This window comes from Argentina silus (assembly GCF_951799395.1).
Source record: "Argentina silus genome assembly, chromosome: 1".
NCBI lineage: Eukaryota > Metazoa > Chordata > Actinopteri > Argentiniformes > Argentinidae > Argentina > Argentina silus.
In genome coordinates this window covers 18,068,024-18,085,245 of record NC_139655.1, presented here as the reverse complement: position 1 = coordinate 18,085,245, position 17,222 = coordinate 18,068,024, and the positions used below count along the sequence as shown (strand labels likewise).

General features: G+C 40.2%; 1 protein-coding gene across 7 annotated transcripts in view; it reads left to right on the top strand.

The window, feature by feature from the left end:
* Positions 1–5,925, top strand: part of nrxn2b (neurexin 2b) — a gene marked incomplete at its 5' end in the record, with an annotated part of 459,423 nt that extends 453,498 nt beyond the window's left edge. For all 7 annotated transcript variants that reach the window (XM_083665752.1, XM_083665751.1, XM_083665749.1 and 4 more), the window contains one exon: positions 2,646–5,925. In XM_083665752.1, coding sequence (XP_083521878.1) covers positions 2,646–3,541 — 896 coding nt within the window. In that variant the 3' untranslated portion in view covers positions 3,542–5,925. The remainder of the gene's footprint in view (positions 1–2,645) is intronic.
* Positions 5,926–17,222: the final 11,297 nt, after the last annotated feature.

Here is a 17,222-nt window from a genome sequence, read left to right as displayed (position 1 = left end):
TCTATCCTTTGGTCTGTGGCACAGTACATCTTGTTTTTTCCAAATATGGTTCCAAAGTCAAAGCTGCTGTTATTCCCACAAAACTATCTCTGTGCCCAGTAGAGTGGTGGTCGCCTTTGCTGGGATGGTCCTCCTAAAACACTTTTTTCATGCGTAATGTGTATTACACACTTATTCATCTAACTTGATTTGTTAAAAGTGACTAGATTTATTACAACCAAAGAATAAAGAGTGTATGTGTTACAGTGGACATCTCATCAGGAGATCCACAGTATAATGTTCATAACAACACATTATTTCCTGTCATCATCTTTAGCCTTTACTCTGAACAAGTGGCATGTTTTCAATGCATCAAGCAATGAACAGTGCATAGCTTTGAACAGTGCATAGCCTACAACAAGCAGTCCACTAGATGTTAAATAGCTTCATAAATGCTCTAGTTTTTCACAACATGTTTCAATGTCAGGCCCCTGTAACTGGGCCACACAGTGGCAGTACACAGTGAGGGGTAGACATCATACAGAGAAGCAGGCATACAGTGAAGCATCACATTGGCACCTTTTCAGTCACAGAGACAGATGGTGTGGTACAGATAGCTAGCTACTCATCCATGTCATCCTCAACTTAGATTACCAGAAAATATCATATGTCTTATGAAATATGAAATAGTAAAATATTTAGTAACAATGGTTTGTTCATTTTCCCCTCTGTTCCTCAAATATGCCACCACCACCTACTCTCTTTTTCTTCAAGGTGAAACTCAACCCTCAGACATAGAGACACGTCAATACTCCAAGGGAAACAGCCATTGTTACTTTTTAGTTATAGATGATGGGAGAGGGCTGGATCCTAAGGTTGACTACTGACTAACTTTTCTCTTTTCAGCATTCATGTTTTACTCCTTTCAAGGCCTCTTTCTGTTCTGTGTATTACTATTGCTAATCCTTTTCAAGGTTTTGGAAACAGTTGTGTATATTCCCTCTGAATCAAAGCCCCCAATTCCCCTCTGGAATTGTGGGGTTGTCAGGGGAAATGTGGTGTTGGGCTTGGGGACTTGAGCACTGGTCAGATACATGAGCCTGGGGATGACTATACTCCGCCACTAGAATCTCTCCCCAAATCCACAGTCTCACAATCACTCGTTCTAGCCTCTCGTCATAGTCACACTAATTTACCTCATCAAATTAACAAAGAGCCAGTCATGATAAAAAAATGCTGATGGGTATTTGATGGATATTTCATTTGTCATGTTTTGCTCCTTCCTTCCCATGTTCATAAGGAAAACATGTAATAATCATTCAAAATACCCTGTTCGCTTAGAAAATTGTTTCTGTGATTGTGACCCTAACACGATTATAGATACGGCTGGGGGCAACAAATTGTTTTCGAAAATCAAATGTAACTTGTGACTAGATTGTCTATCATTGATATTGTGCTATGTACTGTTAACATTTTCCCATTATGTTTAACACTCCAATTGGTCGTCCTATGTTTTACAGAATGATTTTGTCCTGAATTAACTTCAAAGCAATGTCTTACTTGTTACACCCAAAAACTTTTTTATTAATTCTGGGTCTGATTATTTTACAAAGGACAAAAAGTAGTTCACAGAACCATTTAATCCTCTCAAAGACTGAATAATAACCAATCACAGAGATTTTAGAAATAATTATTAACTGTGTCGGTTGAGTATCAAAGAATAGGAATTTTAATGCCCCGTATTTCCCTACATACTGTACAGTATATCTAATGGGAGGGAAGTGGGTGTTAGAAACACATCTAAGAGAGGAGATATTAGACTTGACTGTCCATCATAGAGTACTGTACTGTGTATACTGTTTGGTTGTAAGTTAGGGGCATCAGTGTCCTGCAGCTGGTCTTCAGGGTTTGCATACAGATTAAGCTAATTAGAAATGAGCAGTAGAAATCACCATGCCTGTAGGGAGAATGGGATTGAACCCATTCTTTATGAAAACTGAATTATTCAAGGATTTTATTTTCCACACAAAAAAAGAAATGGGGGGAAAGTTGTTTATAACTATCAGAGAACAATCTTACACAGCTTTCTTTTTGTAATTTTTTTTTTCATGCAAAAATCATGCGGCCAATTTGTTGATGTAAGTGACCTGAACTCCGTGGTTTGCTATCTTATTTAACCAATCACAGCAAAGAGATCAAAAGGATAGTGTAGTCAGTATATAACAGTATAGACAGGCTGAGAGAAAAGGATAGGCTTGTATCTTGTAGATGTTAATCTGTTTGTAGTTTGTAGTTTGTAGTTCGTAGTCTACTTTTAACATGTTGTACAAGTACAACAATAACATTTCATATCTTATCATACTCATAGTGTAGAATAGTGAGATGGCAGAGAATAGATAGAATATGTATTTTTTATATTTATATCAGTATGTATTTACAACAGTTTCCTCAGATAGTCAGCTTTTAAATAGAACACTAGAAACTAACTAAACTTGAACTAACTTTATAACTAACCTCATGTTAAGTTTTAGTGCTGTTCTAATAATGGTTACCTGTTTTGCTGTCTTAATTTTGACTGTTGTTACTTTTCTTTTTGGTCCAGAAGGGGCGCTCTCAGTTTCTCACTAACGTTTTTTTTTCCCTCCGTTGTCTCTTTCTTGTTCTAGGAGGTGAATTAGTGTTGCCCATAATAACGGTGGACTCCCTAGACCCCCCGTCAATCGCCACCCGCTACCCTGTAATCCCCCCGCCCCCCACCTACCGCCCCTTACTCACCTTGCTCGAAACCACCAAAGAATCCCTCCCCCTGCCCAACGGTCGGCCCCCTTGTCCCTTGGACCAGGAGGACTGCGAGGAGCCCATCGAGGTGTCTGCTTACGGCTCAGGTGAGATGACCGAGTCGGACGACGAGGACTATTACAAAAACCTCCCCCTCGTCACCGACAGGACAGTCCTCCCCCCTCCCCCGGCCGCTGAGGGCGGTGTCCAGAACCCCCGTGGCGACCGTCACATCTCCCGCCCCCCCAACTCCCACCGTCCCCCTCTCTCTTCCACCCCCACGGCCAACCCTGACCAGCTCAGCCCCCGACTCAAGCCTGGCAGCAGTGCCGGCAGTAACAACATCCCCGCTGGCAAAATGAACACCCGGGACCAGGTGCTGCTGCCACCTGCCCACCCCTCCTCCTCCGACCCGGAGCACGGCGGGCGCCACCGCCACATCCCCGGAGTAACCTACCCCCCCAATTTCCCCCATGTGCCCACCCCAGACCCAACGTCCCCGGAGAGAGGCCCAGGCGCAGTGGAGGTGCAGCAGTCTAGCAGCACCACAGGCATGGTGGTGGGCATCGTGGCGGCCGCCGCCCTCTGCATCCTTATCCTGCTCTACGCCATGTACAAGTACCGCAACCGGGACGAGGGCTCCTACCAGGTGGACCAGAGCCGTAACTACATCAGCAACTCGGCCACACAGAGCAACGGGACCCTGGTGAAAGAGAAACAGCCCAGCACTGCCAAGACTACCACCAAGAACAAGAAGAACAAAGACAAGGAGTACTATGTCTGAGACCAGCCAAGCCAGAGGAAGAGAGGAGGTGCACAAAAAGAGAGAGAGGAAGGGAGAGGAGAGGGGAGGAAAGAGGAGAGGTAGAGATAGGAGAGGGAAGGGAGGGGCAGAATAGGATAATGGGTACAATTTTTTCTGGCAGAGTTTTATTTGATTTAGTATACATATTAATGTAGCCAAAACTACCTGGCCCTCCTCAACCCTTTAGAGACTAAAGCAGAGGGAGAAGGAATGGGACTGGCACAATAACTGACATTTCTTCACCAGATACTGTAGACAATACAGGATATCGGATAGACATACATACATATTGACATTTTTTAGTTTTCACATTAAATCCGGCACATATTTTTCACTAGAATGATATTCCTTCTTTGTTATGTACTGTATGACATTTTCTTTGAAAACATAGACAAAAACAAGTCATGGAAAGACAGAATGGCCACCAAACCACACTCAATACAACATAATTTTGTGCCAACAGCCATACCCGATGGTCATGTTACAGTAGAGCTAATTTAGCACTGTTTAAAGGGTATTGTGCATAGCCTACAAGAGTTTAAATAACATGATTGACTCTAGAGAGATACTGAAAGGAAGAAACCACCATCAGTGTTTGAGTGTTGGTCTGTTCTTTTATCAGAGCTTGTTGGTCTAAGCAGTTACATCAAGTTGTAAATGTATTAATCATTTCTAAATAGATGGGGTAGAATTAGTGGTTGTAACCTCACTACTAAGTAACACCAAGATACTGCCAAAATACAGAAATGCTGTGTCAAATCTGCCTCCCTTTCTAATCTAGGTATTAAACATTCCCTCACTCGTCTCTCATGAGCTCTCTCTCTCTTTTCCCCTCTCTTTCTCTCGTGTGCTCTGTTTCTCTCCTTGTCTATGGTGCTCAGGAGCTGATGCAACATTATTCTGCTGTGTTTCAAGCATGTAGTATTCATTTACGAAAAAGAGATAAAAACTGTTTCTGTGGAGAAAAAACTTAAAAAATGATAACGTTAAACTAGCAAACATGTGAGATGTTACCACTCTAAACCAACGAATGCTACTGTACGTTTAGCCGCCAAAACTTCTGAGGCCAAACCCCCTGGTCGTCTTTCGTTCCAGCAGATATCTGTCATGTGTTTCTGGGGCTCCACGGCACCTCCCACTGGGCCCACAGAGGAACTGGGTCACGTCTCTCAGTACTATCACAGAGAAACAGAATCTAAAACCTCCAGCAGCAAAATAACTTTGTTCTATATAAATATATATATGTATAGACGTTTCACAAACCTATGGACTTTACTGAAAGCGTATCAAAGATGAGAAATACACATCATGTGCGTGCATCAGTGGACTGGGTGACAGACAATGAAGATGGACGATTGGATAGTTGACGAGAGACAGGTCCCTCCCTCCCCTTCATGCACACTATTACTAATGCTCTATGGAATTAGGAGATACAGTCACTTTGGTGGAGATTAAAGCTAAGAAGCAGAGTTGGACAGGGTGTTTTTGTTCGCTGTTTTTTTTTTTTTACTGGAAAATGAGAGACATTTTATGGAAGTTGAGAATTAATTTGCTGGAGTCCCACTGTCCTTCCCCCCTTACTGTGGGGAAATTGATTGCAACCTTGCATCCAAAATGGCGGCTGTATCTTTTGCCTATCATTGGCCATGACTGATGGCAGCCATTGGGGCAAACCAGTGAAAACTTTCAATGGAAAAAAACACAACAAGGCGAACACCAGTTCCCTTGAAGATGTACATCAGAACTCTAGTATTCCAATTTTCTCAACTCTATTAAAAAAGAAAACCGTACCATGAAAAGAAAAGAAAAACCTTCAAAAAAAGTTTGTGAAATGTCTAAATATTTGAATCTCTCATCCCATTACTAAGAAAAGATGTGTTTTCCCTATTACCATTCCTGTTTGGAGAAAAAATGACAAATATAATTGATTCTGGGAAATTGAAGTTTCTATGTTGTTTTTTTGGGGGGAGGGTAATTGAGCAAATGTGATTTGGGTTACAAACATGAAACCGTGTTTTCTCCTTGTCAGTAGGGAGAAAGGATACTCTACTCCTGCTGCCACCCTCATCCATTTTTGTCCGACGTCCATCCCTCATCCCTTTTTTCAGATTGTATGTAACCATTGACTGGAGACCAGATGGGGTCTATCCATCTTCTATTTTTTATTGTTTTATATCTATACTGCTAGAGCCAAAATGGCCGCTGTGTCTGGAGACTGGCATCATTCACCGACCTTCTTCCTCATTGGGTTCGTCCGGTTTCTGTTCTGTCCCTTGCAAACATACTCCTCCCAGTATCTTCCTGTTCTTTCTAAATGTTATTGTAAAGTGTTCCAGTGAGATGACTCTAAATATGTGTACAATAACAGAGGGGAATACACTTGGTTATATACTTCTTACTACATGTGTTGCGTGGTCTGTTAATAGTCTCCCTCTGCTAAGGTGTCTCCTATTTTCAAACACAAGCATGAAAGCTGCTACTCCATTATAGGTTCTAATGAGGTGAGTCAAGGTGTTGTTTAGATACTCCTATTCATCAGATCACATATACACAATAGCTAGGTCAACGATCATTATAGGTGTTGCATAAATTATTTTTATTAATCACATATACACAGAAGTGATGTCAGAAGTCATTATGGCGCTATTGCTCTTTCAGACAGTTTAGCATAGTTATGCCGTCTAAACCCAACTGAGACACGCACATGTAATTTAGATTCACAGCTATGCAATCTCAATTGCAGTGGGTCAGTCAAATTCTGTTCTGACAGGAGTAGGATTAAGAAGAGATATGGCTATTTCATTTAGGAATATAAACATTCACTACACATTCATTATCATGATATTTTAAAACGTCCAATGGTGTCACCATCATGTATTGGCGTGATTTTAATAGCAACATTTTCTTTGTGAAAGAAATTGTAATTACATTATTGTAATTGTAATGCCATATTATTTAGTGAAATAGGCTACAGTAAACCCATTGTCTTCTAATGTCACAAATTGCATAGCTTACTTTTGATTTGATGTTTTCCCCCTTTACTTTCTTGTAAAGTTTCTTACTTTTGTGGTCAAGCACACATAGAAAGATTAAATAGGAAGCCTAATTATTGATCCCAAGAACATATTAATAATGGAAATACCCTCACACTCCTAATGAATGCTTCAGAATGTCAGAATTCAAAATGACAATGAATTTGACTGTCTGGTGTTTCTAATGCTAGTAATGTAAAAATACTGGGTTACGAGGTTAATAATGCAATCTATACTGCGATCCATTTTTGTTTATCTAATGTGCTATGTGTATTTCGACCTGCTGGTGTCTGCTGCTGGAAGCAGCATACACACTGTCACACACAAGGAGTCAATCACAACAGAAGAAGAAGAGTGCAGTTACTATTGGTTAAACAGTAAAAACAATTATCAGCAAACTTTCCGTGCAAATCACGGTTAACAGAGCAATCACGATTTGGTGCAATGTAAGTTTTGGGGGAATGTGCTGAAAGTGTGGCTAAACCAGGCTGATGCTAGGTAACACAGCAATACTACCTATAGGTGTTGTTTTGATATCTTTATTCATCAAACATACACATACACACACACACACACACACACACACACATACACACACACACACACACAATATACACAGAAATATGGATATCAACATAACACGATGTCCGCCCTTCCAGCCTACATGAAGATGAAGAGCAGAAGAGGACAATGGTTGTCCATTACAGGGTCATATTGAATTTGCTATTTACTAACTATCATACTCTGTCTCTCTCAAGTCAAAAACAGCTCAATTGTAGCAATATGATTCACTTAGCTAACCTAATATCTGACAAAAAAAATTACTGGGTATTTTTCTTTACAGAAAGAGAGTAAAACTTGGGGAGTTGATTTCTCCAAACAGACACAAATGTAGTATCGCTAGAGCAAGGGGAGGTTTTGTGGAGTGATTTAGTGGGAGCTGTTGGGTTGATGACAAACCAATGGCTGTGCGGCATTAGATTCCAACAGCGCTTGTGTTAGCCAACTCCGACGCAATACTCTACTGTACTCTACTACTTCGGAGGAAATGTCTTGTGAACCAGATTACATTGGATATCCCATCACCTCACTCTTTCAGGGAGGTATTTCACTGAGGTACTTTGTCCTGGATCTGCTACTGTACCAAAACACAAGGGCACAGGTAAGAGTTAGGAAGAGATATAGAGCTAATGAAAGACACAGCCAAAGACGAGCCTTGAAAATCTTTCATTCCATTTTTCTTCTAACCGTAGCCTCCACTATTCCTGAAATTGCATCCATAGAACCCAATCTTTCAGCAGTCAGGAAATTATTTGATTGTCTATTGTTTATACAGTGCCCTCCATTAGTATTGGAAAAAGGAAGCATTTGTCTTCTTTGAGCTCAACAGTTTGGATTTGACATCAAAAGTGGAGATTCTCAGGTTTTTTTAGATTGGTTTAGATTTAGAAATTACAACCCTTTTAATACATAGTCCATTGGATAATTGGCTTGACAGGTGTTTCTGGTTAGTCAGGTGTGTTCCGTCATCATTTGTGCAGGCATAAGAGAGCTGTCAATGTCTAGTATTGATTCTAGGCTTTGTATTTGATAACCAAAGAGACATCAATGAAAGTTAAGGAAGCCATTATGAGGCTGAAATATCAGAAAAATCTATCAGAAACATAGCTAAAATATTAGACAAGCGCTCAGCAATCGCAAACGGGATGGTAGGCTAAGGAAGACTTCTACAGTGGATGACAGAAGAATGCTCACCTAATTAAGAAACACCCCAAAACAACTGTCCCACAAATCAGGAACACTCTCCAGGAGGTAGGCGTGAATGTGTCAGAGACTACCATCTGCAGAATACGTCACCAGCCAAACTACAGAGGCTTCACTGCTAGGTGCAAACCTCAAAAAGGATGGTCAGGTTACAGTTTGCAAAAAAAAAAAAGTACCTACAAAGCCTGCAGAGGTCTGGAAAAAAGGTATTGTGGATAGATAAGACAAATATTATCACGTACCAGTGTGATTGCAAGAGGAAAGTTTGGAGAAAAAAGGATCTGCCCAAGATTTATAGCATACCACTTCATCTGTGAAACATGGTGGAGGGAGTACTATGATTTTGGAATGTATAGATGCCACAAGTACTGGCGAACTTGTCTTAATTGATGATGTTACTGCTGACAGCAGCAGCAGAATGTATTCTGAAGTGTACAGAAACATCTTGTCTGCTTGAGTGCAAGCTAATACCTAAAAATTAATTAGATGGCACTTCATCATACAGTAAGACAACGACCCCAAACACACTGCCAGAGCAACTAGGGAGTTTTTTCAGGGTCAAAAAGCGGAAAGTTATTGACTGACCTGAAGATGGCTGCAGTATAGGCCTGGCAGAGCATCACCAGAGAATATACCCAGCGTCTGGTGGGGTCAATGGCTCGCAGACTCCAGGCACTTATTGCATGCAAAGGATTGTCAACCAAATACTGAACGAGTACTTTATTAGGACATTATATATTTTTTTTTAATTTATTTATTTTGGAGCCCTGACATAGGGGGATTATGTTTAAAAAAAAGTTTTTTTGTACTTTCTAAATGGTGAACCCAATCTGAAAAAAATTGAATTAAAGCTGAGAATCTCTACTTTGATCCCATAGCAATTATTTGATTTCAAATCCAAATTGTTGGAGTATAGAACTAAAAGAAGACAAAATACTTCCTCTATCCAATACTTATGGAGAGCATTGTATGTATATTAAAACCGACCAGAGAAACTTAAAACAGAATGGAGAAACAGTCACTGATGCATGCATTCTCCCTCTCTCTCTCTCTCTCTCTCTCTCTCTCTCTCTCTCTCTCTCTCTCTCTCTCTCTCTCTCTCACTCTCCCTCTCTCACTCTCTATCTATAAGTAAGTATGTAACACAAGGTGTGAAAAGAGGCAATGATCATCACCTTCACACCCCATAGACCAGGATCAGAGCTTGCTACCCCATTTCTTGTTGTTGTTTCCCCTCCATTTCATCATCCCTCCTGCCATGGAATAACAAACTCTCCCCTGTGGCCGTTTGCTCCCCTCTCGCCACGCCTTATGACATGACAGGCCCTCAAATACTTCACCCTTCTTTAAAAAAAATACTAATCTTTGTTTCTCTGCTTCTTCGCTCCGCATTCATCATAACGCAGCATTTTTACACATTGGCTACACATTATTCAGAAAGCTTTGCAGTAAACAAGCCACACCACAAGTTACAGCGTGCGTGCGTGCGTGCGTGCGTGCGTGCGTGCGTGCGTGCGTGCGTGCGTGCATGAGCGAGTGAACATCAATAAAGTGATGGGACTTCAGATCCAGTTTATTGTTTTTTCTCTCCACCCTCTGAGTCAGACGCTCAATGGGTTGTGTGATCCCCCACAGTTTGAATACAGAGGGGTTTCCCCCAGAGGTAGACTGAGTTTTACCCTTGAAGACAAATGTGCAGGTAATCCCTACAGTCTATCACCTGCTTCAGCGCAGGGATTTGGGACAACTCTTTCTAGGACAGTCCTCCTCATAACTATCGGTTTTGTTATTCCACAATCAAAGAAGCTCTGCAGGTCCCATATTGGCTTAGGATAGTGGCAAGAAAGAATGAGGCTTTCACAAATTAATAGGCTGTGTGTGTGTGTGTGTGTGTGTGTGTGCGTGCGTGTACCAATTCGTCCCTCTATGGGGTGCTTCATGTGTTACTGCTCCAGAGTCTCTCTAAGCCGCTGGGGACCTGATGACACCAACTGATCTAGGGTCTTCACCATAGGTGTCATTCTATGATGCTACATCATCAAGCCTCCTTCTCCCCTCTCTCTCTCTCTCTCTCTCTCTCTCTCTCTCTCTCTCGCTCTCTCTCTCTCTCTCTCTGGTCTTCTCTTCTCAGTGTGTAGAAATTCAGAATGCAAAAATTGACGATATGTTGCAGCTGACAGACTTATTGACAGCCCCTCATAGCTATGACACAAATAGATCCATCGATTTACAAATCAGATACATTATGTATCTGTGTGGAGGGGATGGATGACAGCCAGAACCAAAGCCGAAAGAGAGAGAGAGTGGTGGGGAGGGGGGAGGGGGGAGGGGGGGTAGAGGGAGAAAGGCAAACAGAGGGAGAGAGAAGGGGGAGGAAATGTTAGAGAGAAAGGGAGGGAGAGAGGTAGTGAGAGAGAGACAGACTGTTCCTGTCAGAGCAGACATCAGCCAGTATGTAGGCACAATGAAGCACAGGGAGGAAAATGATGGATGAATACGTACCAGCCTTCATACACTAGTCAGTGAAATAGAGCCATTCGCACTGTGAGTGTCAGTGTAGCTCAGAGGGAGCCAGAGATGGAAGGGGTGATCAGGGAAACATATGTGGGATGTAACTGAGATTGTGAGATCACATGGAGGAGCACACCTCTGGGGAACTGACTCTGGTGTACTGTCTGTGTTACATTGAAAATCCCCCCTTGCTAGCAGTGCATTGTAAGTGGATGCTCTAGCTGGGAGGTTTTAGGGTGCTCTGCACTCCCTTGTTCAAACAAATGATTAGCAACATGAATGAGATCTCAGGGCTAACATTATTGTGAGGCTAGTGTAGTTTTAGGGTTGGCAGTTGCTGTATCCCAGAAGTCGTTTTTTAAATCCACTTTCGGCTGAGCATCACACAGCATTTCCCAGCAAAAGTTGGATAAATTCAACTATTACAGCATCCAGTGGACACCACCACCTGGTCTGGCAGCTGAGTGGCAATGGTGTGCACCACATCCCATTGCACTTCCGCAGCACCTCAAACGTATACGGCAATGTGTGCTCAAGCCATGAGAGTGTGTGTGTTTTTGTCCTAGACACACCATCACAGCCGACTATTTTTTGCTGGTTGCCATGGTAACCAGGTCCCGTTGTTGCGCATGTGAGTGTATGTGTTTTGGGTGTAAAGCCGACGTCAAGACCAGTGCAATACAGTGTACACAGTCTATATCAAAGCATAGGCTTATCAACTCAGCCTGTTCTATACCATACAGCCTCTCAGAGTGAAAATATATGGACTACATTATCAGAAAAACAAATAGCTGTTCTTGATTAAGCATTCATTCATGCGGAACAAATTCAGGACAAGAATGAAAGTGTGCTCATTAAGGCATATCTCACATAGTCCTACAGCCTACATATACCATTCTAATTAGACCACCGTGGCATTGAAGTCAATATTCAACCAGCATACTGAGCTTGCACATTGCAGCTTTTGAAGCTGTTCATGTTCTATCTATCACACACGTGGATCCACTTGTTATGACATGACCATAACTTTAGAGTCCAAAGAGTAGCTGTATGTGAGCCATGGCTATACACACACTGTAGGGTGAAAATAATACAATTCACAGTGTGGGAGAGGTCTAAGGGAGGGCACAATGCAGATTCAGTACCAAATTTAGTCTCAATAGTCTCAATAGGAAAACATGATGATGACTGAGCACAATGGGATGGAATGACCTACAAAGGTAAGTATGAATCACCGGCTAACAGTAGAATAGAGATGGAGGGAGGAGCAAGGGAGGAGGGGGGGGTGACAAAGAGGGAGGTTAAGAAAGAGAGACAGGAGACAGAGAGGGGTCTATTCAAAAGTAGACAGGGGACAGAGAGGGAGAGGAGTTAAAGCTAGAGAAAGGAACAGAGAGATAGGGAGTGGAAAGGGGAGTGAAACTGAGGGAAAGAGAAGACATAGTTATAGAAGACATGGGCAGGAGGAGTGGAGAAGAGGAGAAGAGGAAAGGGATGGTCACCTGATAAAGTTAATGTATCCAGCAACAGATCCCATTCATTATCTGTTAAGGGGGATGAATGGACTTCCTGGATTTTCATTTGGATAAGAAATGAGGCACAGCAAAGAAAACCAATCTATCATCATCCCCAGCACTGCTGACAGGCTATGAATAGTTCTTAAGAACACCATTTATTAAGCCTGTAAGTATAACAGCTAACACTGTATACCCCGGCCCCTCTTAAAATGTTCAATTGCACCACCGCTGCCCATGAATCAAAATGAAGCCTTAAGTCCTCTAGGACGAACCTGCATAGAGAAAAATAGCCCGCAATATCACCTTCCATGGTAGTGCTGGGAAGATAATATCTATATATATTTCCATCTTTATGTTTATCTATATTCTTTTTGGGGTTGGATGAATATATCTGGCACAGCTTTTTCATGAGTCAGCTACTAGTAGATTCATTTCATGGTCTCCTTTTCTCTTTCATTCCTCCATTCTATCTCTTATCTTTGTTTCCTTTTTGGGTCGACATTTAATTTGGTGGACTCCGCTTTGTGCTGAGAAACGGCCCAACTGTCGTCTTTTTTTAGCCTTTTAAAAACAGCCTTTTATCCTTTTTTTTGCATTTTGTATTTCATTTCACATTTTGTATCTTTCGCAATATTTTGTACTGTATATTGTAATGTATTTTTGACAGGCTAAGAGTCTCATTTCAGAGCAAGACATGTATTGGTGAGAGTGTCTTCTAAAGCTAGTGAAAGGGAAATAACTTTGTTGCCATTTAGTCACAATAATGAAGCAGGCAATTGTTCTGTACACACACACTCCCAGGCCAACTGAAATATTTACCCTCAAACTCTTTTCTCTCTCTGAAGTCTTTCATGCACACTGGCACATTTATTCAGTTTCTCTTATCAGTCGCTACAAAATGGCAGGTTTTGTGGAAATGTTGTGGTGTATAATTGTTTGTGTGATACTGGCATGCACTTCACATTTCACAGAATTAGCGTAGTCTGGAAATCAACCTAGAGAATATGACTGTCTTACTAATATCAAATGAAGAACAACGTCAGCAGGTAATTTTGCATATTGTAAAAAGCGTGAAATGTATTATGTGGCTAATCGTAAAAAGAGACACCTCTCAGTTGGGTGTATAACAATCGGCTTATATTGTAACAGAATAATACAGTCTTCAGAGAAATACTCAAATAGGCTGTTATCCAAAAATATACATGACATTTAATTATTTTTTTCCAAACACTAAAATGTGTCGGTTGTAGTGAATAGAGATTTAAGTACTTTTAAACAGGTTTCCTTTTTGACATTTGACATTCTTTTCACAGCAGTAATCACAACCACACAACAGAATTCTGCCTTGATTTACATAACACAGTCTGTAATTTCCATGTCCAAAAATACATACTCAAAATCAATGATGATGACAACCCAAAACACTTTGATCTTTTTCCATTTAGTCTTGATTGATGATTCCTGATAGGCTTGTAATCTGAATATACATCTACAACATGGCAAACCATGGCAGTTATGAATAACGCAGATAAATGCAGGTCTTGATAAATCCATTATGCTGTTGGAGCTGATCAAGGAGTTGCACATTAAAACACTGTCCTCTGCTGTTCATTTAAAAAAAATAAACGTCTAATTGTATTTATTTTTATTTATGTATTCTAAATTTTATTTACTAAAATTACTGTCTACTGTGAGTAATACATCTTGGAGAAAATAAAGTTTGTCCACTTTTTCCTAGAGAGCTCTATGTACTAGTACAAAATTGTTTTAAAAAGAAAATAAGGAAATATAAAATATCTGAAACCTGATCATCTACACAACATTACGGCTTGATGAACTTGTCATGGGGTGTAGAAATACACTTGTATGGATTTAGATTTAAACAAATGTCATCTTGCATTGGTTAAGGTTGTTTTCTACCTTCAGATTTTCCTCAAAGAAATTTAATCACTTCAAAGGCAAACTAGCAGAGAGAATTATAGGCAGGTTGAGGAATTTGAAGAGAAGGCTGTGTCTGTTCTTCAATGATGATGGAGGTCTCCTTTGGGGGAACGGAGAACTCAGATGAGTGGGATTTTGATTTGATTGCTGAGATTGGATAAAGTGCACACACAGTATGCTTACACATGCTTAAATGTATTAGGCCTGCCCACACATCAATGATTTTCCATTCCAAATGATCTGTTATGGTAAGGATATGTGAAGCATATCAATTTACCAATGGGATGGTCGTGTTTTCAATTTTTGTTCCTTTTTATGGGGGTGGTGCAAAAAAATAATTATATATATATATATATACTGTTTTGCTAAGAGTGAAATGGTATTAGCCCCTAAATAGCTGACATAGAAATAGCTGACATAGAAATGTGCACAGCTACTGATCAACATTTACTTGTGGTGTCCATGGTAACAGTGAGAGGGTCACAGACATAATGCAACTTAGATGAGGGTCAAAGATTTAGATAATTATTTCTCACTCTAAGGTGATGGTAGTAATATAATTGCATATTCTCTGTGTAGTTGATGTAGTTAGATGACAACTGACATTTGAATTGAGGAATCAGAGTTTAAAAATGCTAAGCCATGTCCCTGAGTTGTCATCAGTGATTACTATTCAAAAGACTCTCATTTGACAAAACATATCGAGAACTTAGAACTATAAAGTTCTATCTGCGTGAAGTATAGTTCTGAGATATTGAGCATCAAACATTTTAGAACTTGGAACTGTTAAACAGTGTATTCCTCTTTTATAGCTCAGAGTCCATTACTGTAAGGGTACTTCAAATGCAGAATATCAAAATCCTGGGGGAGTTGAAATTGGAATGTTTTAGGGGTGCAAATGCAGATAGAACCTTATAGTTCTGAAAAGTCAATTTCAGTTGAGTTCTATAAGGTTTAATCTGACATTAAATGAGTAGATTTCTGTTTTGATAGAAAATTGTGCCTTCCATAATGTTGTTGTGTTACAATCTGACCTTAAAATAGATTTAATAGATTTTTGTTGACACTGATCTACACAGAATACCTATAATGTCAGAATGAAAATTATTTTGGAGTAGGATATAACTTAATTTTAACTTGTGTTAGTTGATCATGTGACCACTAGTGTGAAGACTCTGCTTTATCATCTCCGCGTATTAAGCGTATTAAGTTGTTATTGTTATAAATGTATGTTCTTTATTCTAATCCCGTCTAGTACTCCTCTCTCCTTTCAATTATCCTTTGTTTTTTTATCACTTCTTCAACACAACAAAATGTGGAAAAAGCCCAGGGGGGTGAATACTTACTGACAGTACTGTATATATACACTCACCGGCCACTTTATTAGGTGCACCTGTTCAACTGCTCGGTAACGAAAATATCTAATCACCCAATCACATGGCAGCAACTCAATGCATTTAGGCATGTAGACATGGTCAAGACGACCTGCTAGGGTTTACAGAAAATGGTCCGAAAAAGAGAAAATATCCAGTGAGGGCAGTTCTCTGGGCAAAAATGCCTTGTTGATGCCAGAGGTCAGAGGAGAATGGCCAGACTGGTTCGAGATGATAGAAAGGCAACAGTAACTCAAATAACCACTCGTTACAACCAAGGTATGCAGAAGACCATCTCTGAATGCACAACACGTCGAACCTTGAAGCAGATGGGCTACAAAAGTGGATCCAACCCAGTACTAGCAAGGTGTACCTAATAAAGTGTAGATACAGTATATAGTATTTAGATACACTATTATTCAATGTAACTGAATACATCATGGCCTGTTTTTCATGCAATACATGATTTCATGCAATACATGTAGATTTATTTTACTGATAGGACTCTGTGATCTGTTGATTCTGTAGAATCTAATGCCAAGTTTAAACATCTAAATGTCAGTTTGTTGTAGCCTACCACTTAAGCCTGACAGATCACTTAATACAAATAAATGTCAAACTTGCTGTGGGAAACATTTATTGATAAGATTGGGCACAAAGTCAAAGTTCTTTATTATTATCTCTGCACAAGTTGATTAGGTGAATTTCCCACATGTACTTGCTCATTTATTGCCCTGTCAATTTCTTACTGTCTCAATAACGTCAGTTAATAAATAGCAACATGTCCATTCTGATTCTCGCTACCTCTTTCTAGTTCTTCTCGGACAGGCAACTGGGCAAACAACGCAACATACTTGGTTAACTAATCTCGAGCCCTTATCTTCGTTTTAAGTGAGATAAATTGTTACCAGGGCAGTGGTTTACTCGGGACACTACCAAAACGTATATTCCGAGGAAGTTACCACAATTTTGCCGCTAACATGCTAGTGACGTTGCAAGTGACCCATAAGGTCTGCAGAGAGTATCATATTGACTATTTTTTTCATAATCCAGATATCAGAGCGGTTTTATAATATGCTTTTCTTTCATAACTCAATTACTTAAATAAAAATGTTTTTTGATTGGCAACCCAGAAGTGCCTAGGCTTATGATTTGACTGCAGATAAACTTTATAGTTCTCATTTATTTTCCTTCTTAAAAGCACTTTTTCAAAAATGTGACTTTACCCATATGTGAATCACTGCCCCCAAAGCAACTTTGTGTTACTAACTCATTATTGACCAAAATGTCAGATAGAGCACAGATCAGAACTGTAAAGTTCTATCACAGGAGGAGTGTGGGTGAGAAAAGGCCTACTCAACATACTAAAAATCTCCATCGAGTGTGCACAACTTTTTAAGAGCTGTTCTACTGTTCTAGCAAATTACATTGTAGTACTTTTGAATACTATTGAGAAAACAAGAGAATTAATTATGGCTTTTCAATTGAAATACATAAATCAAAGAAAGCACAACATAACATC